Source organism: Schistocerca piceifrons, chromosome 3 (assembly GCF_021461385.2).
Source record: "Schistocerca piceifrons isolate TAMUIC-IGC-003096 chromosome 3, iqSchPice1.1, whole genome shotgun sequence".
Taxonomy (NCBI): domain Eukaryota; kingdom Metazoa; phylum Arthropoda; class Insecta; order Orthoptera; family Acrididae; genus Schistocerca; species Schistocerca piceifrons.
Window position 1 is genome coordinate 619019900 of NC_060140.1, and position 13656 is coordinate 619033555.

The 13656-nt window shown below is 42.5% G+C and overlaps 1 protein-coding gene across 1 annotated transcript in view; it reads right to left on the reverse strand.

Annotated features, from left to right (window-relative positions):
* LOC124787607 (juvenile hormone esterase-like) overlaps positions 1 to 13656 on the reverse strand; it is a 91052-nt gene that overhangs the window by 47055 nt on the left and 30341 nt on the right. The window contains exon 2 of the mRNA XM_047254358.1: positions 4022 to 4159. Coding sequence (XP_047110314.1) covers positions 4022 to 4159 — 138 coding nt within the window. The remainder of the gene's footprint in view (positions 1 to 4021; positions 4160 to 13656) is intronic.

Sequence of the window (13656 nt, forward strand, 5' to 3'; positions counted from 1 at the left end):
ATTTCTTTTGACATGTTCTTTTCCATTCCACCGTTATTGTAGGGAGACTCGGTGCAAAGTAAGGGCATAAGTAACACTGTATTTTATATTTTCTATTATTCATTATTTCTAGCCGTGTAATTAAGATGAATTCAGAACAGAGTTAATGTACACTCAGAAGACAAAAGGCACGGGATAGCAATAAGTAAATATACAGAAGGCGGCAGTACCAAGTACACAAGTCATAAAAGGATAGTGCATTGGCGGAGATGTCATTTGTACTCAGCTGATTCAAATTAAAAGGTATCCGATGTTATTTGGACGCACGTGGAATTTAAGAGTTTGAACGCGGAATAGTAATTGGAGCTAGACGCATGGGACATTCCGTTTCGGAAATCGTTATAGAATTCAATATTCTGAGATACACAGTGTCAAGAGTGTGCTAAAAATACGCTTCAGGCATTACCCGTGACCACGGACGACTTAACCACCGAGAGCAGGAGCGTTTGCGTAGAGTTGTCAGTGCCAACAGACAAGCAACACTGCGTGAAATAACAGCAGAAATCAGTGTGGGACTTAACAACAAGCATATCCGTTAGAACAATGGTGCAAAGTTTTGCATCAACGGGCTATGCAGCAGACGACCAGTGCGAGTGTCTGCTAACTGCGTGATATCGCCTGCAATGTCTCTCCTGGGTTCGTAACTTTACCTGTTTGACCCTATACGAATAAAAAAACTATGATCTGATCAGATGAGTCCCGATATCAATTGGTAAGAGCTGATGATAGGGTTCGTGTGTGGCGCAGACCCCACGAAGTCACGGATTCAAGTTTTTTGCAAGGAACTGTGCAAGCTTATGGTGGCTCCATAATGGTGCGGGCTGTGTTTACATTGAATGGTCCAACTGGTCCAACTGAGCCAATCATTGACTGGGAAGCAGCCGTTCATGGACTTCACAAGCAGTGATGGAGTTTTTATGTACGACAATGCGCCATCTCACACGGTCACAATCGGCACAATTATAGCGAATGATTTGGTCACCCAGATCCCGTGATATGAATCCGATCAAACATTTGTGGGACACCATGGAGAGGTCAGTTCGTGCACAAAATCCTATATCGACAACACATTTGCAACTCTGGACGGTTGTAGAGGCAAAGATATCATCTTAGTACATACAGGGTGGTTGGAAATTCCTGTTACAGACTTCTAGGACTTGTAGAGGAGAGTGAGTACATCGTATTTTGAATAGGAACCCATGTCCGGAAACGTCATCCAACGAGACTACAGAGCGCCAAAGTTACAGGCGCGGGCGTCTGTAAATGTACACTCCTGGAAATGGAAAAAAGAACACATTGACACCGGTGTGTCAGACCCACCATACTTGCTCCGGTCACTGCGAGAGGGCTGTACAAGCAATGATCACACGCACGGCACAGCGGACACACCAGGAACCGCGGTGTTGGCCGTCGAATGGCGCTAGCTGCGCAGCATTTGTGCACCGCCGCCGTCAGTGTCAGCCAGTTTGCCGTGGCATACGGAGCTCCATCGCAGTCTTTAACACTGGTAGCATGCCGCGACAGCGTGGACGTGAACCGTATGTGCAGTTGACGGACTTTGAGCGAGGGCGTATAGTGGGCATGCGGGAGGCCGGGTGGACGTACCGTCGAATTGCTCAACACGTGGGGCGTGAGGTCTCCACAGTGCATCGATGTTGTCGCCAGTGGTCGGCGGAAGGTGCACGTGCCCGTCGACCTGGGACTGGACCGCAGCGACGCACGGATGCACGCCAAGACCGTAGGATCCTACGCAGTGCCGTAGGGGACCGCACCGCCACTTCCCAGCAAATTAAGGACACTGTTGCTCCTGGGGTATCGGCGAGGACCATTCGCAACCGTCTCCATGAAGCTGGGCTACGGTCCCGCACACCGTTAGGCCGTCTTCCGCTCACGCCCCAACATCGTGCAGCCCGCCTCCAGTGGTGTCGCGACAGGCGTGAATGGAGGAACGAATGGAGACGTGTCGTCTTCAGCGATGAGAGTCGCTTCTGCCTTGGTGCCAATGATGGTCGTATGCGTGTTTGGCGCCGTGCAGGTGAGCGCCACAATCAGGACTGCATACGACCGAGGCACACAGGGCCACACCCGGCATCATGGTGTGGGGAGCGATCTCCTACACTGGCCGTACACCACTGGTGATCGTCGAGGGGACACTGAATAGTGCACGGTACATCCAAACCGTCATCGAACCCATCGTTCTACCATTCCTAGACCGACAAGGGAACTTGCCGTTCCAACAGGACAATGCACGTCCGCATGTATCCCGTGCCACCCAACGTGCTCTAGAAGGTGTAAGTCAACTACCCTGGCCAGCAAGATCTCCGGATCTGTCCCCCATTGAGCATGTTTGGGACTGGATGAAGCGTCGTCTCACGCGGTCTGCACGTCCAGCACGAACGCTGGTCCAACTGAGGCGCCAGGTGGAAATGGTATGGCAAACCGTTCCACAGGACTACATCCAGCATCTCTACGATCGTCTCCATGGGAGAATAGCAGCCTGCATTGCTGCGAAAGGTGGATATACACTGTACTAGTGCCGACATTGTGCATGCTCTGTTGCCTGTGTCTATGTGCCTGTGGTTCTGTCAGTGTGATCATGTGATGTATCTGACCCCAGGAATGTGTCAATAAAGTTTCCCCTTCCTGGGACAATGAATTCACGGTGTTCTTATGTCAATTTCCAGGAGTGTATGTATACACGGGGTGGTTCCGTGATGATGTTACAGACTTTCTGCTATGATGGAGAACGATAAATGTATTAATTTAAAGTAAGGATCCCTGTACCGGAAACGAACGAGTCGAAAGTTATAAACGAAAACCGTTCTGATACTTCTGACAGTTGAATACATGTAACGGGTCTTGTGTTGCGAAGATTGTTGGGTTGGTAACTTTCAGTGGTGGTAGTGTGGACATAACCGAGAAAAAATTTCCAGTAAACGTGGGCTCTAAATTGCATACCTGAAGAGCCGACATTTTTTTCTCGTTTTTGTCCTCACTACCACCACTGAAAGTTATCAACCCTACACTCTTCGCAGCACAAGAACCGGTACTTGTATTCAGCTGTCAGAGGTATCAGAACGGTTTTCGTTTATAACTTCAGACTCGTTCGTTTCTGGTAAATGGATCCTGAATTCAAATTAATACATTTATCGTTCTCCATCTTCCTAGAAAGTCTGTAACATCATCACGGATTCACTCCGTGTATACGTACGTTTACAGACGCCCGCGCCCATAACTTTGACGCTCTGTAGTCTCGTTGTCTGACGTTTCTGGACATGGGTTCCTATTCAAAATACGATGTACTCACTCCCTCTACAAGTCCTAGAAGTCTGTAACGGGAATTTCTGACCACCTTGTATAATTGTGGGACAGATTTCGTTCCACTGAAGCCTTCTTCAAAACTTTACAACTCAAATGATTTCTTTTTAAATATTTTTAGGGAGTTTGTGCATGTTTCCACCACTAAAGGCGCCATATTTCTGGCTGCCTGGCCGCGCGGGGTAGCCGCGCGTTCTAGGGCGTTTCGTCACGGCCCGCGCGGCTCCCCCAGTCGGAGGTTCGAGTTCTCCCTCGGGCATGGGTGTGTGTGTTGTCCTTAGCGTAAGTTAGTTTGAGTTAGATTAGGTAGTGTGTAAACTTAGGGACCGATGACCTCCACAGTTTGGTTCCATAAGACCTTATAACAAATTTCCAAACAAGGAAAATAACTCAGTAAGTTCAAAATGGTTCAAATGGCTCTGAGCACTATGTGACTTAACTTCTGAGGTCATCACTCACCTAGAACTTAGAACTAATTAAACCTAACTAACCTAATGACATCACTCACATCCATGCCCGAGGCAGGATTCGAACCTGCGACCGTAGCGGTCACTCAGTAAGTGATATATACCGTTGGAGGATGGCTTTAATGGGTCGAAAGTAGGACAGAGTTTGTGTTATCACACAACAATAAAAATAAAGTTCAATGGAGAGTATACTTTACCACTGGTGTGAACACATTAAGGTAGAGGCAGTCCTCAGAACCAATTGGTGAAGAAGAGAAGGCTGAATTTTGTGGGCACACTGGTCCTGCCACTGTAGCATCACGAATGTGGACCCACGCATCTGGAGGCTGCGGACTCTGCAACAAAAAGAAACAGAAATTCGTACAGCTGCATTATCTCATTCTGCTGCGCTGGATACATAAGGTCGTCCTGAAAACAAGACCAGTCGACGAATCCTGGAGCCACAACTTTGGATTACCTGGTTTCTTGCTCGTAGTGCGGAACGGTTGTCTTGATCATGGAAGGGTATTATTTTTCTTTTGTTACGAGATTGATGCTATTGTGATAGTTTTTACAGATGTGAGAAAAAACATGGAAACGGCTGCTTCGTGGAGTTTCTGGGCAGTAAGTCCTGTTTTAAAAAAACCGTATAGCTGGCTGATGTCTGAGTTCTAGCATCTGTCACTGCATGCAGCTGTTTTTGGTTTTTCTGATGAAGACACACAATGTCAGTGTCGAAACCAGTCAGACACTGTTGCAACCGATTGGCTGTATTATACAAATCACAGTTTTAACAATGACCATTCTTACTTTTCTCATGACTGTAACTAAATGAAAGAACTGATATCTGCTAGTACAGAGCTTACCAAAGTATGCCATGAATAATAAGCCGAATTACTTCCGCATCCGAAGTTATATTATACAATCTTGCAGTTCTTCTCGCCTCTTTCACTTCATAACATGCTTACTCTTTGCCTGATAACCACTGGCTGACTCCTGCCACACAGGAGCCTTGCAGTTCCACCGCCATATCCACCTTTTTTATTCCCGCCTAGCCAGTTCCGTTGCGGAGGGACTTCCCTCCAAGTTTTACTCGATTACAAACCTATTTCAGCAATGCATGAACCAGTAACACAATTAAAGTTTTAACATTTACAATACTTTACAGTACGTTAGTTTTGAAATTACACCCAAAGATTAATTACAATTGTATAACTTATCACAAATAATGAATAAAACATTTACATCGATCTTACACGAAAGAGCATGGTTACACAGAAATCAAACTGACTAAAACCAGACAAACATGTTAGATAACAGCATTATAGGTAATTTCGGAAATAGTGTCACACATGCCCCATGCTTCAGTGATCCTGCTGGGGATGCGTCACTGAAACATCCACAACTCCTCAGACAGTGTTGGGCGAGAAAAAATAATTACAAGCACATCACAGCAGCAGACATTTTACACAAATAGCAATGCAATGATAAAGAATGTCATTTCACCTCATTGTGTGAGTGATCTGGTATAACAATATTTGCATTTTATATAACATTTCGCCGTGGAGAAGGCTCTTTCTTTCTCGGTTCTGTGTTTAATGGCTCTGAGCACTCTGGGACTTAATTTCTGAGATCATCAGTCCCCTAGAACTTAGAACTACTGAAACCTAACTAACCTAAGGACATCACACACATCCATATCCGAGGCAGATTCGAACCTGCGACCGTAGCGGTCGCGCCGTTCCAGACTGTAGCGCCTAGAACCGCTCGGCCACCCCGTTTCTGTGTTTACTTTCGGTTCTTCTTTTGAAGTTGCTTCGTCTGGTGGCACAGAACATTTCGTCACGCCTTCCTCGATTTCTGTTACTACAATATTTTCGTCGTCCGAACTGTCTTCTTATATATCTGACCATTCTGCGTCAGTGTTCGATTCCAACAGAAACGCTTTTCTAAGACGCGTGTTAGTTTCCACATGCGACCTATTGTCGGGAGTTAAATACTCAGTGTCACCGTTTTCTCCTAATGTTAATAGTTCTTTCTTTTTCCACAGCAGGCTCTTTGTCTGAATTGTCGTCCTCATCTTCTCTAATGAAGTTTACCTTTACTCTGCATTTTGTGTGGTCTTCGTGAAATTCAGTAACTCTTAAATAGCCCCTGTATCGACTTCTTCCTGTTTTCTGGTAACTGTTTGTTCTTCTGGCGAATCGTTAGTCAGGAATTCTTCGTTAGCAACGCTGAGGATTTCATCTTCTTCGATTCTCCTCACTATGATGTTATTTCTTTTCTTAGTATTGGGCCACGTCCTATTGTCCCCGTCCCCTTTTCTCCTGTCACTACGACCTAACCCCTTGGTCGTATACTTCCTTCTGAAATTCTCCCACTCATACTGCTTTAGCCCTTGGTACAGATCATCGATCTGTTCACACCAACTAGTAATCCCTGACAACTCATTTTCGCAAACTTTATCTTTTTCGAACTGTTGTAGGCGGTTTCTTCCTCACTTACGAACATGTTCACGTTTCCATTTTGCCACACTGTCGTTATCTGCCGAAGCAGGTTCATTGCATTCTACTGTGTAGCCTTCGTTCTGTTCTACTGCCATAATTACGGCTTCCATAGCAACAGTTGATCGACCTGAGGTATTGCTCGCTGGCGAGCTCTCCGTCCGCATGCTGGTTCACGTTTCATCGCGTATCTGCCGTGAGACACTCCTGAGCACCAGTGTTGCTTTGATTGCAGCGACCTTCGCTTCACAGTCACTCTGACGAGCATTAGATTCATTACGTCTACGCCGGCATATTTTCTTACGTTTGGACCGTGGAAATCTGTCGTCGTGGTAATGTCGCGGTGCAAATCCTCTTTCGCGAGCGGCTGAATTACCTCGATCTCTGCCCCTACCTCCTTCAACAATATTAACTTGATACCTATCGCTGTCAGTTTGTTCATTGTCATTGTAATCAACTATATTGTTGTTATTATGGAGATGATTACGATGACTTCGCCAATGATATTCATCCTCTAGTCTTTCTAAAAACGCAGAAAAGCTTTTATAATTGCTTCCTAAGTACCTCTTCGAATCCTCTGGCAGCCTTTTCCACAGCTCGCATATAATCTCCAAGTCGGATGGTTTAATTCATAAGTGCGTCAATTTACGGTACCAGGATTCACAGAAATCTTTGTAGAGTATGTGCCTCTATTGTGATATAGAACAGCCATATTGAATCCTCGCCATAAACAACCTTGTTTTGCTTCTGACCAGTATTCCTCGATAAACTTTTGTTTGAATTCGTTAAACGTCATCTGGTCAGTGTTCAAATTTAGACCCCATCGTCTGCTAATGCACTGACAGCTATTTTAATCTTTTCCTGATCTGTCAAACATTTAGAAAAAATCCTTCCGCAGTTTTTCAGAACGTCCAACGGGTGTCAGCCAGTATGTCTTTTGGCAGGATCAAAGCGTTCTTTACTCTCTCATAGTTTGTCATGACGTATCCTGTCAATGACACAACTGAATTTCGTTCATATTTTCTTTTCAAGGCCGCAGACCTTACCTTGAATTTCTGAAGTGTTTTGCCTACGTTCCCGTTCACAAATATTTAACTCTTTGCTTACTGATTTCTCAGAATCAGCCGCTGTCTCCTTCAAATGCGAGATTTAATTTCTACATTCGTCAACAACTTGAGTTTTCAGGGCGAAAACTTTTTCGACCACTTTCATGACTTCTAAAAGTTCTACTGTTTCTTGGATTTTTAGGACTTGTAAATCGAATCTCTCGTTGATATGCCACTGCATAGTGGCCATATTGGTATTTATGATATTTATTCCAAGTATCATGTCTTTCACTGCAGTACTCAAAACATCTACTTTCTCATCTAGCTTTTCGATTTGTTTACTCATCTTTGTACACTATGTTTTCATTTGATTATTGAGGCTATTAAAACTATTTGCCTGTGTTTTTTGTTGATTCTCAAGACCGATAACTTGTGCTCTGACTTGGTTGTCAAGACCACTAATTTGACTATTAATGCTGCTACCTTGTGCATTAAATTGTGTACACAAAATTTTAACAAATCACTCATGCGCAAAGGTTTTGACCATCTTGCTCTACACTATCTTCATGTTCTGATTCTACCTCGTGCTTCTCGAAAGGTACTTTCTCTACTTTTGGAGAACTGAACATATCAACCGATTCATTCGCATAACCACTATCTTCCAGGTAATCTTTCTCATTGGTTCCATCCTTTAGTGCCTGTTTTCTTTGAGACGGGCTCATCTGAAGCGGATCATTTATGCACGCATGGTATGCTACGTAAGCCAATTGCCGTTCTGTGCTGCTATCCGACCCATTGATGTTTCTTGGTACGCCCTGTACTGTCTCGTTTTGTTCTCTTTGATCAACTACTGTTTTTGTATCCATTTAATACTGAATATGAATTAAAGTTTACTTTCTAAACTCCAGCAATATTTGCTACTATTTGTTTTATTGAATTTACTCCAAGTTCGTGCCGCTGGACATTCAGTGCCTGTAATACACTCCTGCGCTTAGAACGTATGCTACGGTCTGTATTGTAGTGTGTTAACGAGCAAAAGAATGTCCTCCCCCAACAGAGCCGCTTAGTGCCGCCCTGTCAAGTGAAAAGCCACGTATAACTCTCTTCCCCTTACAAACCAATAACTGTCTTTGGGAAAAGCCACTTATAACAGTACCGGCTGCTATTAACTTAGTAATTTGCCGATAACGTTATTGCTGTCAAGTGATTTTAATTTTGTGAACTTGACGGTGTGTATCGGACTAATTTTGTTTCCCTAAAGTTTTCTGTTGAAAGAAAGCAGTAGCAAGATAAACGGCAATCGGACCAAAGCTCTGTTAGTAATCAAGTGAACTGTAGTTGGGTAAAAGGAAACGGTCACCAGCCTAATGAGGTAAAGTTTAACAACAAGGATTCCCTTTACTTGACACTGAACTTCTGTTTTGCTGATAAGATACTGGACAGTAGCACAATTTAACAAGTAATGCAGCAGTGATTTGACTTGAACTACACAGGACGAGTACTAATAAGTTCAGGCAACAACTGGATCTTAATAACACTTACTATATGTACGTCACAGTAGGAAGATAATGATAATTATAGGTGAATGCGTACTAGTGGTATAGCACTACTGACCATATCCACCTTTTCTATTCCCGTCTAGTCACTTCCGAACCACACGTTGGGATTTGCGATGCTTCACACTCGTTTTAGTTAATCTGTCCCTTCCTAATTACGAATAACCTTTATCTGACCGTGAAGCAGCCGACTCTGGAACAGTGCCAATAGCGTGCAGCTGCTGAGCAAGCTACGACACGTGACACAATTAATTAGAACTTTAATGTGAAAAGAGCGAGAGTTACTAACTGAGTTGATAGCTGCTAAGCAATTTTCAGATGACTAACGGCTGGACTCAAATACAAGAAATGGGACACATTACAGACATACGTGAGTGTATATGCATTTACGACCATAGAAGATATTCGCTTTTACATGAAGTATACAGCATTTCACTGTATAGCACATATGTGAAAGACAATATTGAACTGAACGTGATGCCACAACTATACTGGTGATACTGATTAACACTTTAATTTCGTCAGCACAATAAAATTAATGTTCTCAATTAACTTCAGATACTATGTGCCCGTAGTTCTGAATAAGGACGTTACCACTTTACCTTTTGAAGCCTGCTTACTCCTCTGTTCATCAGCCAGTTGATACATTTTCTATATGAAGCAGAATTACTATTTAGCAGATAGCGTTGCTTTGTTGATTTTAACAAATTTGTTTTAAATTACATCGGATTTCTGTTGTAACTGTTGAATATGGAAATAGATTTTTCGGTACATGAACAAAGGATTGGGTTGAACTCCATACTTACCTAATGAAGCATTTTCTCTGAAGAAAATATTAATTATTCAAAATAAAGTACCACGCTTGAAAGTGATTGGGTCAACCAAACTAAATCTTAACTTTGCATAAAGGCCTCCTGAGAATTTTTTCATTGGTTGAACAACACATACCGGTATAATAAAAAATACTGAAGTATGTAGTTGAGTTAGTGAGCAGTTAATTTGCCTCTTAGCAAATGCTACGCAATTTCACACACCAGTATCCATTAAATATTTGTTCCGTACACGAGCGTGCAACCCACATACTGTAAGCTTCTGAATTCTTTGTACCGATAGCCAGCTACCACTTACTGGGTACATTACGAAGTCAATATCACTGCTGCTATAGTTACTTTTTTTAAGGACTTGTAGAAATTAAGCCAAAATACTCCGTCACGATGATGCACGACTGCTACATAAACGTCGATTCCAAAAGTAACATTTTTGCACAGTTTACCGACGCTTACTGCGTCTACTCACAAAACGTTGACTTAGGCAACTTTTACACTGAGGCAGTTACAGAACGTCTCACAAAACTAACGAAAATGCGAGATAGTATGGCATTCTTTGTCCCGGTTTAAATACAGTATCTGACGTAATTTGTATTTCGATGCACGTTACTATGTCATTAATTGACATGCAATGGTTTGATTCATATACAACATAATTTAGGTACTAAACACGTTTATCATTAACAACTACTATCTAAAATACGATAAAAAATGCATTTGATTCATTCAAACCTTCGGCGCTCGGTAGCAGCAAGGTGTACAATATTAGAGCAAAATTTATCACTTCGTTAATTTTCACCACTGCTGCCAGATGTAGTGGGCTTGCACACAACTAAAAGCCGTACTCGCGTGTACCTATGGCAGAGTGCCGACGTCACAGACACTGATTGTCAATGCATGAAACGAAAAACGGACTTTGACAAACTGGTACCGATTGTAATACATGTATCGCTACAGACTCCGGTTTACGGGAAGTTTATTAGGGATGAAGGTGCTCCAGTAGTTTGAGGAGATTGTGGAACTTGAACTGGTACAGGATGCGAGTGAGATATGGTACAGAGATACAAAAAGCAAGGCAGACTGCATCCTGATCGCTGATTTCAATGGGCTGATATGGTATGGAAGGAGCGGAAGTCAATGGCGCGTTAGTATAAATAAGGATGGGAGATTGACGGTTTTATATGACTGGATGAATGGCACTGAATGCGATCTTCACAATTTTCTCAAAAGGTGGTTAAACTGGAATAATTGTCAACGGGGCAATTCAAACTGTGTAGTGCACTATAATATCCATTAGGAATGTGCATTGCATTGCAAATTCAGATACATATAGAAGTAAGATTTCAGTGCAGGAATCCAGCGAGTATAGAATGAATCGGGGTAAGATGCCTATCGGGGCAAGATGCCTAAACCTGCCATTTCTGAAGGGTGTGGTGACAAATGGCAATACCATAGTGTAGGGCACACACTAACTGTAATGTGACGGGTACGCAGCAGCGTATACTGCTGCGCTTATTGTTTCTCCGCTGTTAAACCAACAAATACGAGGTAAGAGCTAAAGCAGACGGCTTCTTAATGTGCAGATATTTCCAAGTCCTTATGAGCGTACGAAATAAGTAGAAGAGGGAGGTGTTAAACATGTTGAGCATAGTGGTTACATTGTAGTGTATGTTTCCATCCTCATTTTCCATGCTGCAAATATATTGTTCTAGTTACTGGAAGTGGCATCTCACCCCGATCCTCTGGAGATGGTAAGATGACGAATTTTATTCTTCACTTATGCAGACGTTATTTTCATAGGAAATACGTTGATCATGTTTAAGAACAATATACAGGTATCAGCGGTTTGAAGAATCCCTACAAATGGCTATGGAGCGTGTAAGGACTGGTGGAATGAGTTGTTTTAAAGCTTCCCCAAAATATGGCACCCCATTCAGGACACTGAAAAGACAACGCATGAAGAACAATGAAATGAAGCTTGCCATATACTCACAGAGTAAGCAGTATTATATTAATTATGAGGCTTTCCTTGACTTGGGAGCAAAACGAATATAGTTTCTAATCGTAATATTAGGTTAAATCAAAAATTAACGATTCAAAGACAAAATTATTCGACAAATACATAGGTAGAACTACACATTTCCAATTTTTACAAACATTTCTCAGTGTCGAATAACTATCACGTTAATATGATTATTATTTCTAGGTAACCTTTCTGGAGAGAACGAGAAACTATTGGTCACCTACATAAAGAAGTTACAGATGTGTGATTTCCACCAATTGGAGGCTGGAGAAAATCTACGCAGCCTGGTATTCCAATTTCTGGGAAAAAATTGAATTTTTCAAAAGTCTTCCAAAGAAAATCAAACGGGAAGTTGGGATTCGTTCCAGTCCTTTCTGAAACGTTATTCGCATCTAGCTGAGAGAAATCCGCATGGTCTCTCCATCGATGGGGGTGTGTCAGTGAATAGGGAACCAGTTGCAGCTGATTTTTCTTTACTTCTGGACACCTCACCATGAAGCTGAGAATAAATGGGCTTGCCAAACGAAAACGCAAGTAAAAACGAATATAGGGGAGAAATATCTTGCCAAACTAAATTACGTTTAGATGATAGGTTAACTCCCAACACAATTTCTCATCAACATCGTTTGGTTGCAGATTACAAGCTACATGTAATAAATAATGCACAAGTGGTCCTGAAAAATCATGCACACCAAGTGTAAAGGTATTGACAAAAATAAACGAATTATTGTTTGAACTAAATATGGACATAATTTTGTAATCATTTTGTAAAAATGTTCACATTAGACATGAAATAAAACGGACACCCACTGATGATTGCACTGTCATTCTCAATGGAGGAAGTCTTCCGAAGTAAGAGTGACTTCAGATGTGCCGCAGGGGAGTCTTGTAGGACTGGTGCTATTCACAATATATATAAATGACCTTGTGGATAACATAGGCTTTTAGCGGATGATGCTGTAGTATATAGAGAGGTTGTAACAATGGAAAATTGTACTGAAATGCAGGAGGTTCTGCAGCGAATTGAGGCGTGGTGCAGGGAATGGCAATTGAATTTCAATGTAGACAAGTGTAATGTGCTGCGAATACAAAGAAAGAAAGAGAGATCCTTTATCATTTAGCTACAATATAGCAGGCCAGTAACTGGAAGCAGTTAATTCCATAAATTATCTGGGAGGAGGCATTAGGAGTGATTTAAAATGGAATGACCATATAAAGTTGATCTTCGGTAAAGCAGATGACAGACAGATTCATTGGAAGAATCCTAAGGAAATGCAGTCCGAAAACAATGGAAGTAGGTTACAGTGCACTTGTTCACCCACTGCTTGAATACTGCTCACCCGTGTGGGATCCGTACCAGATAGGGTTGATAGAAGAGATGGAGAAGATCTAACGGAGGGCAGCGCGCTTCGTTACAGGATCATTTGATAATCGTGAAAGCATTACGGAGATAATAGATAAACTCCAGTGGAAGACTCTTCAAGAGAGACGCCCAGTAGCTCGGTACGGGCTTTTGTTGAAGTTTCAAGAACATATCTTCACCAAGGAGTCAAGAAGTATATTGCTCCCTCCTACGTATACCTCGCGAAGAGACCATGAGGATAAAATCAGAGAGATTAGAGCCCACACAGAGGCATACCGACAATCTTTCTTTCCACGAACAATACGATACTGGAATAGAAGGGAGAACCAATAGAGGTACTCAAGGTACCCTCCGCCACACACCGTTAGGCGGCTTGCGGAGTATGGATGTAGATGTAGATGTAGATGAAACGTGTTTGGGTACTTGGGTAAAAGGGTGTTTTGCATAACTGGCGGACCTTACATCCTACAATTTTACTCCTTTGTATTTTTAGTTGTTGGTTGTTATTATTTTCAAGATTTTTATTTTTTTCGT